Source organism: Salvelinus alpinus, chromosome 4, assembly GCF_045679555.1.
Source record: "Salvelinus alpinus chromosome 4, SLU_Salpinus.1, whole genome shotgun sequence".
Classification (NCBI taxonomy): Eukaryota; Metazoa; Chordata; class Actinopteri; order Salmoniformes; family Salmonidae; genus Salvelinus; species Salvelinus alpinus.
The window spans coordinates 68,369,195-68,395,701 of record NC_092089.1 but is presented as its reverse complement, the minus strand read 5'-3'; the positions used below and the strand labels follow the sequence as shown (position 1 = coordinate 68,395,701).

Genomic DNA, 26,507 nt, shown 5'->3' with positions numbered 1-26,507 from the left:
CAAGACTGTTGGAAAAGCATTCCAGGTGAAGCTGGTTGAGAGAATGCCAAGAGTGCAAATCTGTCATCAAGGCAAAGGTTGGCTACTTTGAAGAATATCAAATTATAATTTGTTTCTCTTTTTTGGTTATAACATGATTCCATATTTGTTATTTCATAGGTTTGATTATTCTACATTGTAAAAATAAAGATAAACCCTTGAATGAGTACAGTTGAAGTCGGAAGTTTACATACACCTTAGTCAAATACATTTTAAACTCAGTTTTTCACAATTCCTGACATTTAATCCTAGTAAAGATTCACTGTCTTAGGTCAGTTAGGACCACCACTTTATTTTAAGAATGTGAAATTCCAGAATAATAGTAGAAAGAATGATTTATTTTATTTCTTTCATCACATTCCCAGTGGGACAGAAGTTTACATACACTCAATTAGTATTTGGTAGCATTGCTTTTAAATTGTTTAACCTGGGTCAAACATTTCGGGTAGCATTCCACAAGCTTCCCACAATAAGTTGGGTGAATTTTGGTCCATTCCTCCCGAGACAGCTGGTGTAACTGAGTCAGGTTTGTAGGCCTCCTTGCTCGCACATGCTTTTTCAGTTCTGCCCACAAATTTTCTATAGGATTGAGGTCAGGGCTTTTTGGTGGCCACTCCAATACCTTGACTTTGTTGTCCTTAAGCTATTTTGCCACAACTTTGGAAGTATGCTTGGGGTCATTGTCCATTTGGAAGACCCATTTGCAACCAAGCTTTAATTTCCTGACTGATGTCTTGAGATGTTGCTTCAATATATCCACATAATTTACCTCCCTCATGATGCCATCTATTTTGTGAAGTGCACCAGTCCTTCCTGCAGCAAAGCACCCCCACGACATGATGCTGCCACCCCCGTGCTTCACAGTTGGTCATTATGGCTAAACGGTTCTATTTTTGTTTCATCAGACCAGAGGACATTTCTCCAAAAAGTACGAACTTTGTCCCCATGTGCAGTTGCAAACCGTAGTCTGGCTTTATGGTGGTTTTGGAGCAGTGGCTTCTTCCTTGCTGAGCGGCCTTTGAGATTATGTTGATATAGGACTCATTTTACTGTGGATATAGATACTTTTGTACCTGCTTCCTTCAGCATCTTAAAAAGGTCCTTTGCTGTTCTGGGATTGATTTGCACTTTTCGCATCATAGTACGTTCATCTCTAGGAGACAGTACCCGTCTCCTTCCTGAGCGGTATGACGGCTGCGTGGTCCCATGGTGTTTATACTTGCATACTATTGTTTATACAGATGAAGGTGGTACCTTCAGGCATTTGGAAATTGCTCCCAAGGATGAACCAGACTTGTGGTGGTCTACAATTGTTTTTCTGAGGTCTTGGCTGATTTTCCCATGATGTCAAGCAAAGAGGCACTGAGTTTGAAGGTAGGCCTTGAAATGCATCTACAGGTACACCTCCAATTGACTCAAATGATGTCAATTAGCCCATCAGAAGCTTCTAAAGCCATGGCATCATTTTCTGGAATTTAAAGGCACAGTCAACTTAATGTATGTAAACTTCTGACCCACTGGAATTGTGATACAGTGAAATAATCTGTCTGTAAACAATTGTTGGAGAAATTACTTGTAATGCACAAAGTAGATGTCCTAACTGACTTGCCAAAACTATAGTTTGTTAACAAGAAATTTGTGGAGTGGTTGAAAAACGAGTTTTAATGACTCCAGCCTAAGTGTATGTTAACTTCCGACTTCAACTGTAGCTTACATAAGGACATCTGTTTTGCTGTTTATTTGTACAAGGACATCAAAGGACAGCACAGCATAAGTGTGTTTAGGATAATGTGCAGGCTTTTGTCACAAGTGTATGTAAACTTCCGACTTCAACTGTAGGTGTGTCCTAACTTTTGACTGTTACTGTAGATGTTTGTTGTTTTTGGCTGCATGATAAAGTAAGCTGACCCCACTCAGTTCAAGTACATAGCTTACATAAGGATATTTGTTTTGCTGTTGTACAAGCATTTCAAAGGACAGCACAGCAGAAGTGAATTCAGGATAAGATCACATATACACTGCTCAAAAAAATAAAGGGAACACTTAAACAACACAATGTAACTCCAAGTCAATCGCACTTCTGTGAAATCAAACTGTCCACTTAGGAAGCAACACTGATTGACAATACATTTCACATGCTGTTGTGCAAATGGAATAGACAAAAGGTGGAAATTATAGGCAATTAGCAAGACACCCCCAATAAAGGAGTGGTTCTGCAGGTGGTGACCACAGACCACTTCTCAGTTCCTATGCTTCCTGGCTGATGTTTTGGTCACGTTTGAATGCTGGCGGTGCTTTCACTCTAGTGGTAGCATGAGACGGAGTCTACAACCCACACAAGTGGCTCAGGTAGTGCAGCTCATCCAGGATGGCACATCAATGCGAGCTGTGGCAAGAAGGTTTGCTGTGTCTGTCAGCGTAGTGTCCAGAGCATGGAGGCGCTACCAGGAGACAGGCCAGTACATCAGGAGACGTGGAGGAGGCCGTAGGAGGGCAACAACCCAGCAGCAGGATCGCTACCTCCGCCTTTGTGCAAGGAGGATCAGGAGGAGCACTGCCAGAGCCCTGCAAAATGACCTCCAGCAGGCCACAAATGTGCATGTGTCAGCATATGGTCTCACAAGGGGTCTGAGGATCTCATCTCGGTACCTAATGGCAGTCAGGCTACCTCTGGCAAGCACATGGAGGGCTGTGCGGCCCCCCAAAGAAATGCCACCCCACACCATGACTGACCCACCGCCAAACCGGTCATGCTGGAGGATGTTGCAGGCAGCAGAACGTTCTCCACGGCGTCTCCAGACTCTGTCACGTCTGTCACATGTGCTCATGTGCTCAGTGTGAACCTGCTTTCATCTGTGAAGAGCACAGGGCGCCAGTGGCGAATTTGCCAATCTTGGTGTTCTCTGGCAAATGCCAAACGTCCTGCACGGTGTTGGGCTGTAAGCACAACCCCCACCTGTGGACGTCGGGCCCTCATACCACCCTCATGGAGTCTGTTTCTGACCGTTTGAGCAGACACATGCACATTTGTGGCCTGCTGGAAGTCATTTTGCAGGGTTCTGGCAGTGCTCCTCCTTGCACAAAGTCACACTTTTTAATTATAGATTAGTGTGACTCTGGTGCTGCTTGAAATATGCCTCACTTTTCCCGGTCTTTAAATATGAAGTGCAGAGAATTTCATCCAAGACCCTGGAGAATAATTCATTAGTCACCCCTTCCAGTACTGACTGAGTCAGACTACAGCAGGGCTGAGAGACCAGAAAGTTGTGGACTCGGGTTCAAGCTGAATTAAGGTTGAGTCATTTTCCTCCTCTAAAGAGGACGTTCTTGTTAATAACAGTGGAGATCTGTAAACTAGGCCTAGTTACAGAATAACTTGACGCTCAAAATTGAACTGGACAGCTGAAAGAACACACCTGCTTTTTATAAATTTAATATAACCTTTTTATTTAACAAGGCAAGTCAGTTAAGAACAAATTCTTATTTACAATGACGGCCTACCCCGGCCAAACCCTAATGATGCTGGGCCAATTGTGCGCCACCCTATGGGACTCCCAATCGCGGCCGGTTGTGATACCCTGGTTAGATTCCAGGCTGTATCTAGCACTGAGATGCAGTTCCTTAGACCGGTGTGCCACTCTGGCGCAAAGTGACAACCTTTTATCAATTTTTTTATTTTTATTTTTTTTATACTACAAAAGACAGACTTGGAGCCATCCCGTTCTGAGCCAATGTTGCTGTAGGCTAGATGTAAAAAAAAAAAGAAAGGAAAAAACACAAACGCCACAATTCAAGTGTTAAATCATCAAAGAAATCCATTCTTTCGTTTTGGCAGATCTTAAACATGAACATAAGAATTTTTTTCTCAAAAGAACAATTGCATATTTTCAGTTTTAGACTACTAATCTGTAGTTCGTAACCTATGCTGTGGAACCGTGGTTATCCTTGGAAAAAGTTCTATTTTTAAGCGGAGCCAGTCCGCTAAGTGTCTGAGTGTGGCTATATGTAGTCTGTGCTGCATACTAGGATTGGGCAATATAACGTATACAGGGGTACTTACACATACCAATGGTTTTGGGTTGGGGGCCACCCCACCTTGCGGAGGTGTGTGTGCTACGCCACTGCTTAGTTAACATAGTTCTAAGATGTGCCAAATAAATTATATCCAGCATTTGGTTTGCTAACATGCTGGCTAAGTGGCTAGATGGCAAGCTTAAGCTTCTTGGTAATAAAATACACAATTAATCCCCTCCTGGGTCAAGATCCATGTTACCTAAATATTACATTTTTTATAAATAAAAATAATTCCTCTTGTGTGCACTTCCGGTAATACCGTATACCCCGGTATGGTTCCGAAACGGTTTGAAAAACTGGATACCGCCCAACCCTACTGCATGCTCTTGGACACATTTTTGAGGAACAATATGTCCCAGTGCAGACTGGACTAACACAGACTTAGGTCAGCATCGTACAAAAGCGCTTATGCATTTCCTGCTTTACATTTTAATTTTTTTTACACACTTGTCCCTAGTTTTTCCCTAAACATTTTCACATCCCTCCTTATTCAGTTTCGTCAGGAGTAGCGCTCGAGGCAGAAGACTGCATTGCCTTTATACAGTGGCACTTGAATTTCTCAGCATCTCATTAGTATTCATTAGGGATGTGTGTCTCTCCCTTTTTCAAGACGATTCGATACGTATGTAGATGCATGGGTGCCGATATGATACTGGAATGATACGTTTTAGTGTGAAACGCTTCAGGTTTGATTAGAGGAGCGAATCGATTCGGGTTCGACGCGATACAATTTGATGCAGTAACATTTTGTTGCATGAGCACATTCATAATCCATATCTGCTGCTGATGGGGCTCATGGCTACGCTGGATGTGTCTGAGATGATGACGTGTGTGTAAAAGATGTCTATGGTGTATGTAGGCACCTGAACTGAGCCATAAAGGAAACTGGGAATCTACCACCGCACTATCGGTTGGGGGGGGTGATGTTGATCTGAGCTTCGCCCACTAATATATTTGTACAGATTAAAAGTATTACATTACTAGCTGTATCAATATTTATCTTAAATTAGCTATGACATTAGCCAATGAATATGTAGCATAACCTTGGATTTCAACTTTATTCTGTGTATCAAAAAATGACCATTTATAGCTACTGATTTGTTTCAAGCAAAACTATTGCTGATGGTGAACCTGAACAATCGAAATAAGATGTAGTTGGCTAAACCCTGATCAGCATGTATAGCCAGATGAGTTGTCTGGCAGTAGCTTAGGCTATGTTTTTTTTATTCCGGTAATAAAGCCTAATGTTGCCTAAGCCATTTTATGAACATTTGAATGCTGACGGTGACGCGCAGATGTGCCAGGTCAGGAATAGGCCTACCTCTCGTTGGTCAGCGCAGTTTGACTATGCTATTGATTGCCTAGGATTATGGCATGCAAAATTACTTGTAGATCAATTACATGCTTAGTTAAACACTAAAGGAGAGGACGCAGTTGTCACAAAAGATTTTCAGAATGTAAAAATAAATGCATTTCAGCAACAAAAAATTTCAACTGGCGATCATCACGTTTTGAATCGATTTCCTGAATATGCATGCTACATTTGGATCGGTTTTGGGTCCCACAGACCGACGCACTCATACCTTATGCATACAGTTGAAGTCGGAAGTTTACATACACCTTAGCCAAATACATTTAAACTCAGTTTTTCACAATTCCTGACAATTAATCATAGTAAAAATTCCCTGTCTTAGGTCAGTTAGGATCACCTATTATTCTGACATTTCACATTCTTAAAATAAAGTGGAGTTATTTATTTCAGCTTATTTCTTTCACCACATTCCCAGTGGGTCAGAAGTTTACATACACTCAATTCGTATTTGGTAGCATTGTATTTAAATTGTTTAACTTTGGTCAAATGTTTTGGATAGCTTCCCACAATAAGTTGGTTGAATTTTGTCCAATTCGTCCTGACAGAGCTGGTGTAACTGAGTCAGGTTTGTAGGCCTCCTTGCTCGCACATGCTTTTTCAGTTCTGCCCACACATTTTCTATAGGATTGAGGTCACAGGGCTTTGTGATGGCCACTCCAATACCTTGACTTTGTTGTCCTTAAGCCATTTTGCCACAACTTTGGAAGTATGCTTGGGGTCATTGTCCATTTGGAAGACCCATTTGCGACCAAGCTTTAACTTCCTGACTAATGTCTTGAGATGTTTCTTCAATATATCCACATATATCTTCCTCCCTCATGATGCCATCTATTTTGTGAAGTGCACCAGTCCTTCCTGCAACAAAGCACCCCCACAACATGATGCTGCCACCCCCATGCTTCACGGTTGGGATGGTGGTCTTTGGCTTGCAAGCCTCCCCCTTTTTCTCCAAACATCACGATGGTCATTGTGGCCAAACGGTTCTATTTTTGATTCATCAGACCAGAGGACATTTCTCCAAAAAGTATGATATTTGTCCCCATGTGCAGTTGCAAACCGTAGTCTTGCTTTTTTTTATGGCGGTTTTGGAGCAGTGACTTCTTCCTTGCTGAGCGGCCTTTCAGGTTATGTTGATATTGGATTCCTTTTACTGTGGATATAGATACTTTTGTACCTGCATCTTCACAAGGTCCTTTGCCGTTTTTCTGGGATTGATTAGCACTTTTCGCACCATAGTACGTCCATCTCTAGGAGACAGAATGCGTTTCCTTCCTGAGTGGTATGACAGCTGCGTGGTCCCATGGTGTTTATACTTGTATACTATTGTTTGCACAGATGAACGTGGTACCTTCAGGCATTTGGAAATTGCTCCCAAGAATGAACCAGACTTGTGGTGGTCTACAATTGTTTTTCTGAGGTCTTGGCTGATTTCTTTTGATTTTCCCATGATGTCAAGCAAAGAGGCACTGAGTTTGAAGGTAGGCCTTGAAATGCATCTACAGGTACACCTCCAATTGACTCAAATTATGTCAATTAGCCTATCAGAAGCTTCTAAAGCCATTACATAATTTTCTGGAATTTAAAGGCACAGCCAACTTAATGTATGTAAACTTCTGACCCACTGGAATTGTGATACAGTGAAATAATCTGTCTGTAAACAATTGTTGGAGAAATTACTTGCCAATCACAAAGTAGAGATCTTTGAAATTTGTGGACTGTTAATGACGCCAACTTAATTGTATGTGAACTTCCGACTTCAACGCTAGGTCCCCAGTTAAGATGTTTATCTGTGAATCTTTACGTCCCTAGTACGCACATCCTGTATGACTCACTTGTCAATCTCCCTTTTCAAGAAAAATATCTTTCTTATGGCCAGCTGTTAGGGCTATCGTCTCACAACAGGGATGTCTAAGGTCTTGGAAAAACATTCCCCCAATAGTCAGCAGCACAACATCTGTCAAAAGCTTACTAGACTGCTCTATTCAGCTCTAGGTGGATTCCAAAGTGATGTCTAGCATAGTTTCTCCCCCCCGGTGTAATGCAGGCCAGTCCGCAGTACACGTACACTACACTGTCTGCTTGCTGCAGCTTGCTGTGACGCTACTGGAACAATGGGCCTTTTCCATTCAACAGCAGCTCCTTGGGACGAACCGGTCCTCAATTCAAGTTTCCATTGTCCTAATAATAAACTATGGTGCTTCTCAGCACTGTCTGCGAATGGCAGTCAGGAGAGGCATAGGAACTACAATGGCCCTTTTGTGGGTGAACCAGTGATGCCGGTGACACCATGGTGTCATGATGGTACGACGTCTCTAAGCCACATAGTCTAAACTGTAGGCTAGTCATAGACGCAAGGTTTGAAGTCTGGTGGAAACCATTGGCTGGAGCCTGTAAATGAATCAAATCCAATTTTTATTTGTCACGTGCCGAATACAACAGGTGTAGTAATTAACCAACAATGCAGTTAGGAAAAATAAGTTAATTTTTTTACTTTAGTTTAGTAAATGCTATAAAGAAGGGGAAAAAAGGAGTAGGTGAATGTGTGATTTGAAACTGAGTGAATAAGAGAAAGCAAGTGCAAGAGGTAGTCAGATGGTGAAAGTGGTAGAGTGCGTGAGAGAGGAGTGCCAGCACAAGTACTGCAGTGAATAACAGCGTTGGTGCCTCATGTGTTGCCTGTTTTCAAACATTATGCACTCACTGTTACCTAGCAGATTTGCTTTATAATTGAGCAGTTTTCGCACTTAGTCATCCCCATCTCTTGATGAATTCCGTTTGCATTACAGCCGCCACATTTGTAATGGGCTACTTGTGTTTTGACTATGTATTGTTCACAAAAAACGGTTGTTAAGCAACAACGCAGTTCAGCCAGTTTGTATATTCTTGGCTGTTTGTTTTTTTCCCTTCATGTTATCCAGGTGTACTCATTGCACCATTTCAATCTGCTTTCTTGTTCTGGGGTTTCCTCCCCTCCCGTTTCCCTGTGGCTGAGGGCAAGTTGTGTACTAGCCTAAATGGCAGGTGAGCTAGCCTTGTAGTGACCCAGTCTCCTACTCCCTTGGAAGTAACTGCTGTAATATAGAGTAGTAAACCTTGTCTAGATAAGTGGCTGTTTAGTCAGACCAGGCCTAAACAAGTTAATCATAAATCGAGACCTGGTGACGCCCCACACACACACACACACACACACACACACACACACACACAGGCCTACGTGTTTGTTGTTTCCTGTGGGGCTAACAATGAAGCTGCTGTACTGGTGTTTACATTGGCGGTCCTCCACTTCTTCTGTATGAGGAAGTTGTTTCCCTTTTAATCTATTTATTTATTTTTGTTCCTTCCGGAACTATTTGAAATAGATGCTCTGATTTTAAATATTAACACACCCTTTGCCCAGCGCTGCTACCTTTGCTCTCCGAGTAGTGTGTCGTTGGGGCACGTGCAGGACATGATGAAGTACACTAGTTGGTCTCCAGTGTTCCCTCTCTCCATGCCCTGCACTTCACACGTCATTAAACATGCAAGTAAGAGATTGTGACATTCCTTATGAGGCTTATACAGTGTCAGCAACAAGCTTATGATTGCATTTTACAATAGAGGGCTTTGAGGGGACTGGCTGTGTTTTGTTCTCCTGTTTCCTGTATTTAGTTTACACAACCAACAAAGAATACATCCTAGACTACATTTAATTCCTGCTGTTTTTTTACCTTAAACATTAAGTGTCATTGCTAACGTTTTAAATTGACTCATTTTTGTCTTAGAATTCTTATTTGTTTTATTGTTTAAATTGCTGCTACAGACCTGTTTGTAGCAACCAACAGCTGATTTGCTCGTTTGACCACAATCATTTTCACCATATCCAGGCAAATAACATGCCAAACAAATCCAGAGACGCCCTCTGTTCTACAGAATATAATTCTTCTGACCTCAATAGCACCTGCAGTCACAGGCTTTTTAGACTGTTAGAGTACATCATGATATTAGGGCCCACTCTTCCCATGTCTTCACAAGCCACTTGTCATGTTCACTCACTCACAGAGACCAAGTGACAACAGCCAGTATCCACTTTAGGATTGTGTTCAGGAGCTCATAGCTGCTGCTCCCTCTCTTCGCCTACTTGACCTGAGCACCCCCGCACCCCCCAGCTAGCCTTCTGTCAATTTCACTTGGAAATTCAGGCCTCGGAAGCAGCAAGCCCATCTATTTCTCTGGGCAGCTGATTATATCATTTTAAAGTGTCCTTGCGCGCTTGTTTATTTTTGTGTGTGCGGTTAACTGTGTGCCTGTGTTGTCAGTTGGGCATAAAGAGTGCTTGTCTTCTCCTTCACTGAGGGGACCCAGGTTAGTTTTGGCAGTGTGGATTGCAGTGTGGCTGTGATAAAAGCCCCATGCCGTTGTCATCTGCTGGTCTCCAGGAGAAGCTAGCTGCCGTGTGTTTCGCATCGTGGTGGCCGACTGCCAAGCAGACATGTGTTTTCAGGACGGGGAGGAGAGCTCTGCTCAAAGTTAAACTGTGCACACTACACCGCCAGTAGCATAATCACTAGAGGCTTATCTTGAGTGCAGACAATGTACTATATTATACACCTATAGGCTAAGCAGCAATATGAAGGTGAAGGAAATTCAGACTAAATGCATGATGCAAGCCATTAGGCTATACTTTGAATTTAATTTGGTTGCAGCACCATAGCCACACTGCATTTAATGACAGCAGAGTCAGAAACAAGTTAGTCTCGGAACCCAGGCCAGAACCAAATCTCGCATGTAATAAATATTAAGTGTTTTACGGGTGACTAGACGCATTGGTACGTTAGTGAGGCATCAAAACAACTCATGGTGCCCTTGAACACTATCTCGCCAGTTCATGTATTGAATTTTGGTTAATTAATTTCTCAATACCAGACTGTTCAGACATTTAACCTATTCTAGGTATGTGGGGGGGGGGGGATAAGGCCTATATGTATTTTTTTTTTGTCCGTAACAGGAACATTGTGGTTGTGATTTCACTGGTCAGTTACTGGTGAGACGTTGTGACAGGGCACGGTGTCATCAGGCTGTGAAGTCACCATCCGGGGTTTGGCAACAGCTGAATACAGCGTTCTGTTGCCTCTGTTTTGAGTAGCGAGCGTTTTTCTTCCCGTACCAGCCCGTGCCCGTTTTACAATGTGTCCTTAATTTCCTTTTAAAGCATAATCTAATAATGTTAAATTGGGAGCTCTACCCAATCCTCTAATGCACTGTTTATTTCCCAGCAGTTGGGTCTCGGCTCAATTGAGCGTTCCATGTTTGTTTTATTGATCTCGTCTCCATGTTGTAACTAATGGGTTTTCATCTTCTGTCGAACATTGACGTCCTGGCAAATTTGACTATACGCTTGCTTTTGCAGCTTTGCATTATTGGCTTTGAACTACCTTGTCTGCCTATAATTTCATAAATTTGTCTTTTTCCTTACATTAGCCGTCCCATATGCAGTTGAAGTCGGAAGTTTACATACACCTTAGCCAAATACATTTAAACTCAGTTTTTCACAATTCCTGACATTTAATCCTAGTAAAAAAATTCCCTGTCTTAGGTCAGTTAGGATCACCACTTTATTTTAAGAATGTGAAATATCAGAATAATAGTAGAGAATAATTTATTTCAGCTTTTATTTCTTTCATCACATTCCCAGTGGGTCAAAAGTTTACATACACTCAATTAGTATTTGGTAGCATTGCCTTAAACAATTTAAACTTGGGTCAAATGTTTCGGGAGCCTTCATCAAGCTTCCCACAATAAGTTGGGTGAATTTTGGCCCATTTCTCCTGACAGAGCTGGTGTAATTTAAAGTGAAATAATCTGTCTGTAAACAATTGTTGGAAAAATGACTTGTGTCATGCACAAAGTAGATGTCCTAACCGACTTGCCAAAAGTACAGTTTGTTAACAAGAAATTTGTGGAGTGTTTGAAAAACGAGTTTTATTGACTCCAACTTGAGTGTATGTAAACTTCCGACTTCAACTGTGTGTATGTAGCAGAAGGAATAGATAGCGTGGCCTCAGGTGCACTGTGCCTCAGGTGCACTGTTTTTGGAGATGAGTATTGCGATCACATAACGCAAAAATGTATTTGGCCCTACGGTCTGACCCTCTATGTTTTAACTGAAATTAAATCAATGACCATTCAAAGCAGCTGCCCTTATCTAGCAGACCCCTAGGGCTTCTCATTGAACCTGTCCTTTTTATAATAATCCATTTCATTTTAAGACATGATTTGTATTCTCTGAAGTGTCTTTGTGTCGGTCAAAAAATGTCTCGGTCTGCGTCCAGGAAATCCAGTTTCTGGCGGTTTCAGTCACTTCTTGATTTTAAGTTCAAACCCCCAGTCTGTGGTTACATACTGTGGCCGTAACATTGGGGCAACGTTTGCAACAACGTTGCTCTCGTGGTTAATTACTCCCAGAGAGAGACGGATGCAGATATAAAATGGGATATCGGTAACTAACCCACAGAGGTCTCTGGCTGACTGGCTCAGTGGCTCTACAGTCGAAGCTGAGCTCACTAGGATTCTCCGCTTCAAGGCTAATTTGTTTTGTAAATTGTACCTTTTTATTTGCAGCGAGACATTTGCATTGTCCAGGGAGGGTAGTTGTGTGTGTGATTTCTGTGCTGCCTTCTTTACCCCAATGTTCTCTCTTCAGCGATATGTTGTCTTCCTCACTTGTGTGGTCAATCTTTAATGGTGTTATTAGGATGGAAGAAGCCATTTTGAAGTGTACTTCACTGAGTAACTGGAGGGTCCCTTGGAGGGGGAACCGTTAAGAATAAGGAGCTTTGGCTCCCTAATCTGTAGTGTGGTCTACATAAGGTTTGAGTTACTAGGCCTATTTCCTGTTTGCTAAAAAACCTGGATTTGTTTTTGTCCTTGGTTCCGGTTGAGCTTCCTCTCTCCCTTCATTTCCCTGGCACCCGGGTCTGTCCTGGTGGCTGTTGGAGGAGCGGTATGCTATGCCTGTTGTGCAGTGGATTACAGGTTTGACGCTCACACTGGGGTGCGAACAACACTGCCTCTCGCTCATGCCTGACGGAGCATAATGCAGTCTCTTGGCTCTTCCCGGTCTGGGAAGCAGAAGTAATGTCTGCATCAGAATTTCTCCACAGGGAGACATTTGCTTTGGGAATTTCACTCAACCTTTTAATGAGAAACAAGTGATTGCATAAGCGTCTGTCTTAGGTAGGCTGTTTTTCCTCGTATGCATAGCTAATGAGGCTCCCCAGACTCAAGTCTGTGCTTTGATCTAACCTGCCCCCAGTATAGTCGGTGGACAGCGCTGTGTCCAGATGGCCTTCGTTCACACTTCCAAGGTACCGTGGCACTGGTCCAGGATGAGATCAGCTGTCTGTCAGTGGCGGCTGTGAACAGCACACATGGCCCTGACCCCAGTGCATTAGAGCTCCTGGAGCTGGATAGCCTTAATAATTCCCTCCATCTGGAATAGCTGTGGAGCTAGTGCTTTTAGCCAGGCAGGAACACCACAGTGTATGGTCTGGGGCTTTGGGGGGGCTGTTGTTGAGTGGAGGTGCTATAAGAGTCAGTGGTTGGGGAATCATGGGCCAGAGGTAAAGACGGGGTTTCGTCTCCAGTTAAGTGGAGAAAGGAGGGTGGATGGGAGAGTACTAGCCCGCCTTCACGCCCTGTCTCATCTGTTCTCCTGAGGAGGAGGTGGCTGCTCAGCCCAAGCCCACTGGAAAGAGAGCAAACGAATGCCCTTGATAAGTTGGTTCTCCCACGTGGCCTGCCTGCATAGTCCGGTTGGCTGGGGGGAGAAGAGTCTTCCCTTACTCTCTAGCTCTTGCCTTGTTTCACCCAGGCTGTCATTTTAAGGAAGACGAATGCCCGGTGTACCAGTGACCTTGTGCTGGGGGAAATGGGAAGGCTGCTTCTGCCTGCTGACCCTGTGTACCAAGGTCTCCGAACCTGACTCTGTCCTCTCTCTGACATGTGAGCAGTCATAGGGCCTCTGTCAACCGAGCACAGTGTGTTGGTGTCATGGCTCATCCTACATAACTACTGCTGTACACCTTTTCTATTCACACATTGTCCATAATGTCTACAGTACCGTGTGTGTGTAAGCTAATTTGACACAATTCTTAAAAATTTCCCATGGGGTTTTATACCGTGTATTTAAATACTGTATTTTCTTAATCTCATTCTAATATTTATACTACTGACATCACATTTCAGTTACTGTTTATACACACAACATATACTGTATACCGTTGAAGTCGGAAGTTTACATGCACTTAGGTTGGAGTCATTAAAACTCGTTTTCCAACCACTCCACAAATTTCTTGTTAACAAACTATAGTTTTGGCAAGTCGGTTAGGACATCTACTTTGTGCATTACAAGTAATTTCTCCAACAATTGTTTAGACAGATTATTTCACTCATAATTCATTGTATCACAATTCCAGTTGGTCAGAAGTTTACACACACTACGTTAACTGTGCCTTTAAACAGCTTGGAAAATTCCAGAAAATTATGCCATGGCTTTAGAAGCTTCTGATAGGTCAATCGACATCATTAGTGTCAATTGGAGGTGTACCTATGGATACCTTTCAAGGCCTACCTTCAAACTCAGTGCCTCTTTGCTTGACATCATGGGAAAATCAAAAGAAATCAGCCAAGACCTCAGACAAATTGTAGACCTCCACAAGTCTGGTTCATTCTTGAGAGCAATTTCCAAATGCCTGAAGGTACCACGTTCATCTGTGCAAACAATAGTATTCAAGTATAAACACCATGGGACCACGCAGCCGTCATACCGCTCAGGAAGGAAACGCATTCTGTCTCCTAGAGATGAACGTACTTTGGTGCGAAAAGTGCAAATTAAACCCAGACCAACGGCAAAGAACCTTGTGAAGATGCTGGAGGATGCAGGTACAAAAGTATCTATATCCACAGTAAAAGGAATCCAAAATCAACATAACCTGAAAGGCTGCTCAGCAAGGAAGAAGCCACTGCTCCACAACCGCCATAAAAAAGCCAGACTACGGTTTGCAACTGCACATGGGGACAAAGATCGTACTTTTTGGAGAAATGTCCTCTGGTCTGATGACAAGGAGGCCTACAAGCAAGGAGGCCTACAAACCTGACTCCGTCACACCAGCTCTGTCAGACGGAATGGGCCAAATTCACCCAACTTATTGTGGGAAGCTTGTGGAAGGCTACTCAAAACGTTAAACAATTAAGGCAACGCTACCAAATACACTCAATTCGTATGTACACTTCTGACCCACTGGGAATGTGATGAAAGAAATAAAAGCTGAAATAAATCATTCTCTCTACTCTTATTCCGACTTCACATTCTTAAAATAGTGGTGATCCTAACTGACCTAAAACAGGGATTTTTTTACTAGGATTAAATGTCAGGAATTGTGAAACTGAGTTTGAATGTATTTGGCTAAGGTGTATGTAAACTTCTGACTTCAACTGTATATATATATATATATACTGAATTCTTGGGAAAGCTCAGTCTAATACAGTGCATTCTGAAGGTATGCAGACCTCTTGACTTTTTCCACGTTATGTTAGTGCCTTATTAAAAAATGTAGTAAATAAAATGTTTTCCTCATCAATCTACACACAATACCCCAAAATGACAAATCTAAAAAAGTTAAGTATTCAGACCCTTTGCTATGAGACTTGAAATTGAGCTCAGGTGCATCCTGTTTCCATTGATCATCCTTGATGTTTCTACAACTTGATTGGCTTCCAACTGTGGTAAATTCAATTGATTGGACAAGATTTGGAAAGGCGCACACCTGTCTATATAAGTATATATAAGTATATAGTGCTCTGAGACAGGAATGTGTCAACGGAAAGATCTGGGGAAAGTTACCAAAACATTTATGCAGTATGTATTGAAGGTCCCCAAGAGCGCAGTGGCATCCATCATTCTTAAATGGAATAAGTTTGGAACTACTAAGACTGTTCTTAGAGCTGGCTGCCCGGCCAAACTGAGCAATCTGGGGAGAAGGGCCTTGGTCAGGGAGGTCACCAAGAACCCGATGGCCACTCTGACAGAGCTTCAGAGTTCCTCTGTGGAGATGGTTGTCCTTCTGGAAGGTTCTCCGATCTCTGCAGCACTTCACCAAGTAGGCCTTTATGGTAGTGGCCAGTCGGAAGCCACTCCTCAGTAAGAGGCACATGACAGCCCGCTTGGAGTTTGCCAAAAAGCACCTAAAGGACTCTCAGACCATGAGAAACAAGATTCTCTGGTCTGATTGAACTCTTTGACCTGAATGCCAAGCGTCATGTCTGGAGGAAACAAGGCACCGCTTATCACCTGGCCAATACCATCCCTACGGTGAGGTGCGGTGGCAGCATAATGCTGTGGGTATGTTTTTCAGAGGCAGGGACTGGGAGACTAGTCAGAATCAAGGGAAAGATGAACGAAGCAAAGTACAGAGATCCTTGATGAAAACCTTCTCCAGCGCGCTCAGGACCTCAGACTGCGTGCGATGGTTCACCTTCAAACAGGACAAGGACCCTAAGCACACAGCAAAGACAACGTAGGAGTGGCTTTGGGACAAGTCTGAATGTCCTTGAGTTGCCCAGCTCAAGGACTTTGCTTATGTAAATGTGATATTTGAGTTTAATTTCTTTATACATTTTCAGATGTCTGAAAATGGACCGCAGAGGGCCATGGCATGTAAATATTCTGTCCTTGGTTGCAACACTCACTACCAAGTTCCAAACTGTCTCTGGAAGCAACATCAGCACAACTGTTTGTCGGGCGCTTCATGAAATGGGTTTCCATGGCCGAGCAGCAGCAGACGAGTCTAACATCACCATGTGCAATGCCAAGTGTCGGCAGGAGTGGTGTAAAGCTCGCCGCCATTGGACTCCGGAGCAGTGGAAACGCGTTCTCAGGAGTGATGAATCACGCTTCACCATCTGGTAGTCCAACAGATGAATCTGAGTTTGGCGGGTGCCAGGAGAACACTGCTTGCCCGAATGCGTAGTGCCAACTGTATAGTTATGGTTCGGGCTAGGCCCCCTAGCTCCATTGAAGAGATCTTGACGCTACAGCATACAATGACATTCTAGACCATTCTGTGCTTCCAAGTTTGGGGAACAGTTTGGGGAATGGCCTTTCCTGTTTTAGTATGACAATGCCCTTGTGCAAAAAGCTAGGTCCATACAGAAATGGTTTGGCGAGATCGGTGGAAGAACTTGACTGGCCTGCACAGAGCTCTGACCTCAACTCCATCGAACACCTTTGGGATTAATTTGAACGCCAGCTGTTAGCCAGGCCTAATCGCCCAACATCAGTGCCCATAACTAATGCTTGTGGCTAAATGGAAGCAAGTCCCCGGGGCAATGTTCCAAAATCTAGTGGAAAGCCTTCCCAGAAGAGTGGAGGCTGTTATAGCAGCAAAGCGGGGACCAACTCCATATTAATGCCCATGATTTTGGAATTTATTTATATATACGTGTGTGTGTGTGTGTGTGTAGATAATTGGATTTGTTTCCCAACATTTCTTAATTTTCCAATTTTAATGTTACTTTTAACTTTTTTTTGACCCCCTTTCTCCCCAATTTCGTGATAACGATCTTGTCTCATCGCTGCAGCTCCACAACGGGCTCGGGAGAGGCAACGGTCGAGTCGTGGGTCTTCTGAAACATGACCCACCAAACCACGCTTTTTAACACCCGCTCGCTTAACCCGGAAAGCCAGCTGCACCAATGTGTTGGAGGAAACACCGTTCGACTGACAACCAAAGTCAGCCTGCAGCCACCCGGCCCGAACCCCAGGCTGTAGTAACACTGCGATGCAGTGCCTTTAAACCGCTGCACCAATCGGGAGGCTGATCTTATTTTTTTTTTTGTGAATGAAATGTTTGATTATTTGTGTTCAGTTTGATGTTTTACTGTATTGTTAGGAGCTAGTGACATAAGCATTTCGCTGCATCCGCTATAACATCTGCTGAAATGTGTACAAGACCAATAGTTTGATTTGAAATGAGGCACCACCCACGCCGCCTCCTCCTCAGTCTATATCTGCACTGGAGATAACTGCGCTCATAAATCTGGTGTGAGCAGTCGCTTCTCCCCAGGGGCAGCACTTTATAACTGGCTAAATCATCAATAACTCTCCACTTTAAAGGGAAGAAATGAAACTCATTACAGGACTAGTGCACCCTCCATTTTGGCCAATTTGACCCATGTCATACGCGCCGTTGTCCCCTGTGAAACCTTGGCTTGTGTTAAACAGCTTTTTGGTGCTCCACTGCATTTTGAAGTTTGGAAAGTGCCTTTGTAATTATTTCTGCACCTCCGTCTGGATAATATTATATTTTGGTTCATGGCCTTGATTTTAATTTATATTAAAGACTAGAAAGACTAATCAAGACTTGCAAGTTAAGGAAAGGAATGGTTTTCAACGACCTAGAATGAAAAAAATAGTTCCTGGTTTGTGGTATCGTGGAGGTGAGAGCAGTATCACTGTTTTCATTGATTTGTTTTCCTCCCCATGTGTTAATGTGGACTACATCTTCATTTACGAACCTTGGAAGTTATGCACAAGACCTCTTTGCGTTGAACTTGATGCACATTTCCCCCAGTGTTTAGTCTACTGGTTCATTGTATTAGGAGACTGTATACAATCTACATTTCTAGCCTCTGTGTTCCAGTGTTGAGTCTAAATATCTGCTGAAGCAATATATTTAGTGTGTGTGTGGCTTTGAATTTGTCTTCTAATTCTGTCTCTCCATCTCTGTACAGTTTGGTAGGGACGAGAGGAGGGTAGACAGCAGGACCATCTACGTAGGCCACCGGCCCTGTCCCACCACCGACGCTTTCATCCCCCCCAAGTTCTGTGACAACAGGATTGTCTCTTCCAAGGTAAGATATACTGCCATGTTTTTACACCATCGACCTGCGGTCTGCACAACACCTTAAAACGGGCAAGTGGACACTTGTCTGTTTTGATGTTTTGGCACATGCTTGAATATTTTCACTTCTCCCACTCCCACCGACTCTCCCTCCACGTCATGAATTCCAATGGCAGTCTTCTCTAGCTCCCTCTCCTCCCATTGCCTCTCCACATTCTCGTCTTCCTCCCCAAATGGAAGGCCATTATTTGTCTCAGGAGAGCTCTGTCTGTGCCCGTGAAATACTCTGCTACTATTTAATGTACCAGCAGGCAGGGTGGGCGATTCAATATACCCCCCCCCCCCCCCCCCCAAATCAGGGCTAGGGGTGTGGGTCTGAGGAGGAGGGCTGGCTGGGGGTTTAGAATCATGTATAGGAGGGGGAGGAAGGACTGGGGGAGAGAGTGGGATTTATTGTAGCGCAGAGGGTCCCACTGGGAATGGGCCAATCAATGTCTCTCGTCCTCCTGTGTTACCCTGGCTGTAGTGTTTACACTTCTACCATGCGCCTGCCTTTCATCATTCTGTTCCTTACAACTCCCTCGACTCTCCTTTCCCCTCTACTCACTCTGCGCCATCTCTCGCTTGCTTTATATTCTCTCCCTCCCAGCCCTCCTCACTCATGCTCCCCCTCTGATTACTTTCCCCTCACTCGTTTCTCTCTGGCAAAATGAGATGGTCTCTTTCTGCTACTGCTGCATTTCAGCACTGTCTCCATGCAAAGACATTCCTCTACATTCCCCTCTCAACACTGTGTGTGTTTGTGTGCGCGCACATGTTTTAGTCCGGCGTGTTAGTTACTACCGGGGCATTGTTGGGCCGTCTCATGGATTTTGGCAAGATAAGTGTCGCGTCAGCTTCTGTGTTGAATATCAACTGTTATGCACACTTAATTTTATTTAAAAACACGATCTGCCACCAACTTGATAAGGTAATCTGCTCTCTATTCAGTGCTGGGTGAATTAAGGAGATAAATCTCTAATCCGAATCAACGGAATACCTGCCAGCCCCCGAGGGCTGAGAGGAGGACTGGCTCCCTGGGTCACAGGCAGTTTAGAAAGGCAGAACTAGCGCCGTCTCACTGAGTACAGAGACCGAGCCGGAGTGGAAGGAACTGATGAATATTGAATGCCGCTAATCCCTTTCCTAGCTTAGCCTTTCTTCCTATAGCCTACTAGTCCTCTACCCTGACAAGAGGTTGATGTCAAAGAACAGAGAAGTAGTGGTTTGCAGAGACCGAGGATCCACTGGGTAGGCCTACGTTGTGTTGCGAACTTGTGCTTTTCATTCTCATGTCATTTCATTGGTGCACTCTCTCACTCCCTCCTTGTCTTTCCAGTACACGGTGTGGAACTTCCTGCCGAAGAATCTGTTTGAACAGTTCAGAAGAATCGCCAATTTCTACTTCCTCATCATCTTTTTGGTGCAGGTGAGTTGTGCGTGTCTGGGACTCGTGACTATGTTCAATATGTGTTAGTGTGAATTGACTGTGTCTCTGTGGCAAGTGTGAAATGGTTACATTATGTGTGTGCTATCAGGCCTGGGTGTAACTGACTATTTATGGCATGTGGGAAACAGTCAGCCTGTGGTCAGGCCTGTGTGTGCTTTGAGAGTGAGCCTCTGTTTGCGAGTGTAACCTATTTGTGGCAGTTGTGAAAGGGGACTGCGTGTGTCTGTGGCCAGAGCTGTACATGGTTTGTGTGTATCTAGCCCTCCTCTCCTCCACTGCTGAGTGGAAAGTGAGAGTGGGCTGAGCCAAAGCACTGGGTGACATGTTTATCCCTCGGCTTGGTGCTCACGGCCGCACCACTCTGTTCCTCCACCTCTCCTCTATCAGGCCCAGAGATCTGCCAAGCGATGGTCCTCCCCCTCATCAATCTGCTCTCCCCCCCCCCCCCCCCCCCGCTTTCTTTTCTTTCTCTCTCTCACGCTCTCTTTCTCTTCCCCCTCCTGACCTGAGGAGATGGAAACTAACCACCTCTCTCTCTAGCAACGGTAACTTAAACTAAAGGTCTAAACAGCCCATCCCCAGTGTAAACAGGCTCAGCATACGGAGGACTGGCTGGTATACATACAGTAGCCCACCGGTAGTCACTGATGTTCCTGTCAGACAACTGGCATGGCAATTCCACTAGAACCCCCATGGGGACTGTTTTGGCTCAATTACTGGAAGAACCAGAAGGAACTAGGACTAATGGGATCTGGGAAGCAGCAGGCACAGGGTTGGCGATATGCTCTGGTCCTGAACTCTGAGCTTGTTAGTCAATTGACAACAGTTCATCGCCTCTGCTGTCTTTAGCGGCATAATCAAATCAAATTTTATGATTTATATACAACAGCTTACAGTGAAATGCTTACTTACGAGCCCCTAACCATTAATGCAGTAAAAAGAAATACAGATAAGAATAAAAGTAAGAAGTAATTCAAGAGCAGCAGTAAAATAACAATAGTGAGACTATATACCGGGTACCGGTTTGTTGAGGTAATATTTACATGTAGGTAGAGTTATTAAAGTGACTATGCATAGATGGTAACAACAGAGTATAGCAGCAGTGTAAAAGAGGGGGGGGGGGGGGTGCTCAATACAGATAGTCTGGGTAGCCATTTGATTAGATGTTCAGGAGTCTTATGGCTTGGGGGTAGAAGCTGTTTAGAAGCATCTTGGACCTAGAACTTGGCGCTCCGGTGCCGCTTGCCATGCAGTAGCAGAGAGAACAGTCTATGACTAGGGTGGCTGGAGTCTTTGACAATTTTTAGGGCCTTCCTCTGACACCGCCTGTTATAGAGGTCCTGGATGGCAGGAAGCTTGGCCCCAGTGATGTACTGGGCCGTACGCACTACCCTCTGTAGTACCTTGCGGTCGGAGGCCGAGCAGTTGCCATACCAGGCAGTGATGCAACCAGTCAGGATGCTCTCGATGGTGCAGCTGTAGAAACTTTTGAGGATCGGAGGACCCATGCCAAATCTTTTCAGTCTCCTGAATAGGTTTTGTTGTGCCCTCTTCACGACTGTCTTGGTGTGCTTGGACCATGTTAGTTTGTTGGTGATATGGACGCCAATGAACTTGAAGCTCTCAACCTGCTCCACTGCAGCCCCGTCGATAAGAATGGGGGCGTGCTCGGTCCTCCTTTTCCTGTAGTCCACAATCATCTCCTCCTCAGCCGCCTCCTGTTCTTTTATTCACTGTGACCTTTACCTGTTTGAGTAGTGTATCAGTGGGTTCATCTCTGTGTACTGTGTGTACAGTAGATGTACTGGAGTGTGTAGTGTATACAAGTTAGATTTGAAGGAGCATTTGCAATGTAAATGTGCAAATGCGAGAGTCATGATTTTGTAAGAAGTTGTTTGCGTGTGTATGTGGCCGTCTACGTGTGTGTGGTGTGTGCGCGCACTCGCGTTGTTTACCTAGCCTGGTATGTGGTTGTCCTCTACTAATCCAGCCTTATCCTTACCGTCCAGTTCCCCCCCCCCACAGCCTACCATTATGTCACTTGGGGGGGAAGGGAGACGCACACACACTTTCACATCTTGTCACACCTGCACCTTTCAATTCCCCAGAGACTTAATGCAAATGGGCCAACAGAATCCAAACACACAACCCCCCCCCCTCTTTTTCCTTTTACCTCTATCTATACCTAACATGCTGACCAGACCGCTGGCGCACCCACGTGTGCATGTTGATTTTGTACATCCACAACAGATGCGATCAGGACACGGAGGTTGAAATATCTCTACCAACTATATTCATTTGGGGACAGGTTGAAAAGCATAAATCTATGGCAATTTAGCTAGCTAGCTTGCTGTTGCTAGCTAATTTATCCTGGGATATAAACATTGGGTGTTGTTTTACCTGAAATGCACAAGGTCCTCTACTAACAATTAATCTACAGAAAAAAAGGGTAAACCAAGTTAGTTTCTAGTAAACTCTCCTCCTTCAGGCTACTTCGTCTTCTCTGGACTTTATATGGTGGTTGGTAAGCAACTTTAAGGTACGTTACCACCACCAACTGGACTGGAGGGTGGACCTCAGTTCATCATTCAATCACCCACGTGGGTATATGCTCCTAAAAAACCAACAAGGAGATGGGAGGCAGCACTTGCAGCGGGTCTCTGACTCGTTGAAACGCTTGCGCACGTGTCAAGAGCGATGTGGTCAGCATGTTAGTGAATCGCTCTTCTCTCTGTGCGTGCTCGCAAGTCTCTTTCTCTCGCCCTCGGCAAGTGTCTCGCCCTCGGCAAGTGTCTCGCCCTCGGCAAGTGTCTCGCCCTCGGCAAGTGTCTCGCCCTCGGCAAGTGTCTCTGGGAGAGTGCGCGTCTCGCCCTCGGCAAGTCTCTGGGAGAGTGCGCGTCTCGCCCTCGGCAAGTCTCTGGGAGAATGCGCGTCTCTGGGAGTGCGCGTCTCTCGGCAAGTCTCTGGGAGAGTGCGCGTCTCTCGGCGTGTGTGTCTCTCTCTCTCGGCAAGTGTGTCTCTCTCTCTCGGCAAGTGTGTGTCTCTCTCTCGGCAAGTGTGTGTCTCTCTCTCTCGGCAAGTGTGTGTCTCTCTCTCTCGGCAAGTGTGTGTCTCTCTCTCTCGGCAAGTGTGTGTCTCTCTCTCTCGGCAAGTGTGTGTCTCTCTCTCTCGGCAAGTGTGTGTCTCTCTCTCTCGGCAAGTGTGTGTCTCTCTCTCTCGGCAAGTGTGTGTCTCTCTCTCGGCAAGTGTGTGTCTCTCTCTCGGCAAGTGTGTGTCTCTCTCTCTCGGCAAGTGTGTGTCTCTCTCTCGGCAAGTGTGTGTCTCTCTCTCTCGGCAAGTGTGTGTCTCTCTCTCTCGGCAAGTGTGTGTCTCTCTCTCGCGGCAAGTGTGTGTCTCTCTCTCTCGCGGCAAGTGTGTCTCTCTCGCTCTCTCGGTAAGTGTGTCTCTCTCGCTCTCTCGGCAAGTGTGTCTCTCTCGCTCTCGCGGCAAGTGTGTCTCTCTCGCTCTCGCGGCAAGTGTGTCTCTCTCGCTCTCGCGGCAAGTGTGTCTCTCTCGCTCTCGCGGCAAGTGTGTCTCTCTCGCTCTCGCGGCAAGTGTGTGTCTCTTGCTCTCGCGGCAAGTGTGTGTCTCTCTCTCGCGGCAAGTGTGTGCTCTCTCTCGCGGCAAGTGTGTGTCTCTCTCTCGCGGCAAGTGTGTGTCGCTCTCTCGCGGCAAGTGTGTGTCGCTCTCTCGCGGCAAGTGTGTGTCTCTCTCTCGCGGCAAGTGTGTGTCTCTCTCTCGCGGCAAGTGTGTGTCTCTCTCTCGCGGCAAGTGTGTGTCTCTCTCTCGCGGCAAGTGTGTGTCTCTCTCTCGCGGCAAGTGTGTGTCTCTCTCTCGCGGCAAGTGTGTGTCTCGCTCTCGCGGCAAGTGTGTGTGTCGCTCTCGCGGCAAGTGTGTGTGTCGCTCTCGCGGCAAGGGTGTCGCTCTCGCGGCAAGGGTGTCGCTCTCGCGGTAAGTGGGTGTCGCTCTCGCGGCAAGGGTGTCGCTCTCGCGGCAAGGGTGTCGCTCTCGCGGCAAGGGTGTCGCTCTCGCGGCAAGGGTGTCGCTCTCGCGGCAAGTGGGTGTCGCTCTCGCGGCAAGTGGGTGTCTCTCGCGGCAAGTGGGTGTCTCTCGCGGCAAGTGTGGCTCGCTCGCTCGGCAAGTGTGGCTCGCTCGCTCGGCAAGTGTGGCTCGCTCGCTCGGCAAGTGTGGCTCGCTCGCTCGGCAAGTGTGGCTCGCTCGCTCGGCAAGTGTGGCTCGCTCGCTCGGCAAGTGTGTGGCTCGCTCGCTCGCTCGGCAAGTGTGTGTGTGTGCTTCTCTCTCGCGGCAAGTGTGTGTGTGTGCTCGGCAAGCGTGTGTGTGTGCTTCTCTCTCGCGGCAAGCGTGTGTGTGTGTGTGCTTCTCTCTCGCGGCAAGCGTGTGTCTCTCGCTCGGCAAGCGTGTGTCTCTCGCTCGGCAAGCGTGTGTCTCTCGCTCGGCAAGCGTGTGTCTCTCGCTCGGCAAGCGTGTGTCTCTCGCTCGGCAAGCGTGGCTCGCTCGCTCGGCAAGCGTGGCTCGCTCACTCGGCAAGCGCGTCTCTCGCTCGGCAAGTGTGTGTGTGTGCTTCGCGCGCCTGCGGCAGGTCTCACCCGCCCACGGCAGTGTGTCGCTGTCAGCGAAGACTGCAAGTGGACTAGGGAGAACTGCCCCGATCGCGAGTGTGTGTCTCTCTCTCGCTCTCGGCAAGTCTTTCTCCTTCGGCAAGAATTCTCTCTCTCTCTCCATGACAATCGGTAATCTCGCTCTTTTAGTAAGTCTCTCTCACCGTTACTGATTTTCTATCTCTCTGCGCTGCTGACTTCTTATGGCTGAAATCACGTTAACGGGATCGATATGACAACAGCCAGTGAAAGTGCAGGGCGCCAAATTCAAACAGAAAACTCATAATTAAAATTCCTCAAACATACAAGCATTATACACCATTTTAAAGATAAACTTGTTGTTAATCCCACCACAGTGTCCGATTTCAAAAAGGCTTTATGACGAAAGCATACCATTCGATTATGTTAGGTCAGCACCTAGTCACAGAAAAACACAGCCATTTTTCCAGACAAAGAGAGGAGTCACAAAAAGCAGAAACAGAGAGAAAATGAATCACTAACCTTTGATCTTCATAAGATGACAATCATAGGACTTCATGTTACACAATACATGTATGTTTTGTTCGATAAAGTTCATATTTATATCCAAAAATCTCAGTTTACATTGGCGCATTATGTTCAGTAATGTTTTGCTTCCAAAACATCCGGTGATTTTGCAGAGAGCCACATCAATTTACAGAAATACTCATAATAAACATTGATAAAATATACAAGTGTTATGCATGGAATTATAGATACACTTCTCCTTAACTTTTTAGGGATAGGGGGCAGCATTTTCACTTTTGGTTGAATTGGTGCCCATAGTGAACTGCCTCCTACTCTGTCCCAGATGCTAATATATGCATATTATTATTACTATTGGATAGAAAACACTCTGAAGTTTCTAAAACTGTTTGAATTATGTCTGTGAGTATAACAAAACTCATATGGCAGGCAAACCTCCAAACAGGAAGTGGAAATTCTGGGGCTGGTTGATGTTAAAGTCATCGCCTATTCAATTCCCAGTAAGATATGGATCTGTTCGCACTTCCTACGCCTTCCACTAGATGTCAACAGTCAGTAGAATGAAGCCTCTAGTGTGATGTGGGGCCGGATGGCAGCTATTTGAGTCAGTGGTCTGGCAGAATGCTAGTTCCTGGTCACACGCGCTAGTCATGATATGGCCATGTGTTCCATTACTCTGCAGACAAAAACATATGCTCCGGTTGGAACGTTATTGGATATATATGATAACAACATCCTGAAGATTGATTCTCTACTCACAGACATCATTTAAACAGTTTTGGAAACTTCAGAGTGTTTTCTATCCAAATCTACTAATACTATGCATGTCTTAGCTTCTGGGCCTGAGTAGCAGGCAGTTTACTCTGGGCACCTTATTCATCCAAGCTACTCAATACTGCCCCCCAGCCATAAGAAGCAGCCAGGAAGCCCTCCTGTACTTATGAGAGTCTCAAATAGACTCTGGCTCCCTGATTTTAAAATAAATAAATAATACATTTAAAAAACACCACTGTCCTATAAATAGCTCTGCATGCCTTTGCTGCCTGCCTCCTGATGGAATGGGAGCGGGGTTGGAGAGATGGATGGAGAGAGGGCCCCTGCCTCCCCTGCCCTGGGACCTGAGGGACTGTCACTCACTCTGACACACTTCTTCCCTGTTCAGATGTAGGGCTCTTTATCAGTGTCAGAGATCTAACCGACCCGTCAGTTCGGTGGAGGAGTCCTCCAGAATGCTCGTTCCTATTTAATGACTAGGTTTGGGTTTTGGTGCTGTGTGTGTGTGTGTGTGTGTATATGGAGGTAAGGGTGTATCAAAATTTGAGGAATGGCCTGTTATTTTGTGGTTATTTGCAGGGGCATGGTCTGTAGTTGTGTGATTAATGTGTGACATTCAAGTTTGGTGGAGTGTAGAAAATGTACGAGGGAGGGGAAGGGAACAACGCTCAGGAGAAATAGCTTGCCCCCCCCAGGCGGTGGGGGGCTATGGGTGTGGA

At 45.3% G+C, this 26,507-nt stretch overlaps 1 protein-coding gene across 5 annotated transcripts in view; it reads left to right on the top strand.

Moving 5' to 3' along the window:
• The window catches only part of LOC139574242 (phospholipid-transporting ATPase 11C-like), a 63,572-nt gene that overhangs the window by 8,493 nt on the left and 28,572 nt on the right, over positions 1-26,507 (top strand). For all 5 annotated transcript variants that reach the window (XM_071398641.1, XM_071398640.1, XM_071398638.1 and 2 more), the window contains exons 2-3: positions 18,254-18,373; positions 19,742-19,831. In XM_071398641.1, coding sequence (XP_071254742.1) covers positions 18,254-18,373; positions 19,742-19,831 — 210 coding nt within the window. The remainder of the gene's footprint in view (positions 1-18,253; positions 18,374-19,741; positions 19,832-26,507) is intronic.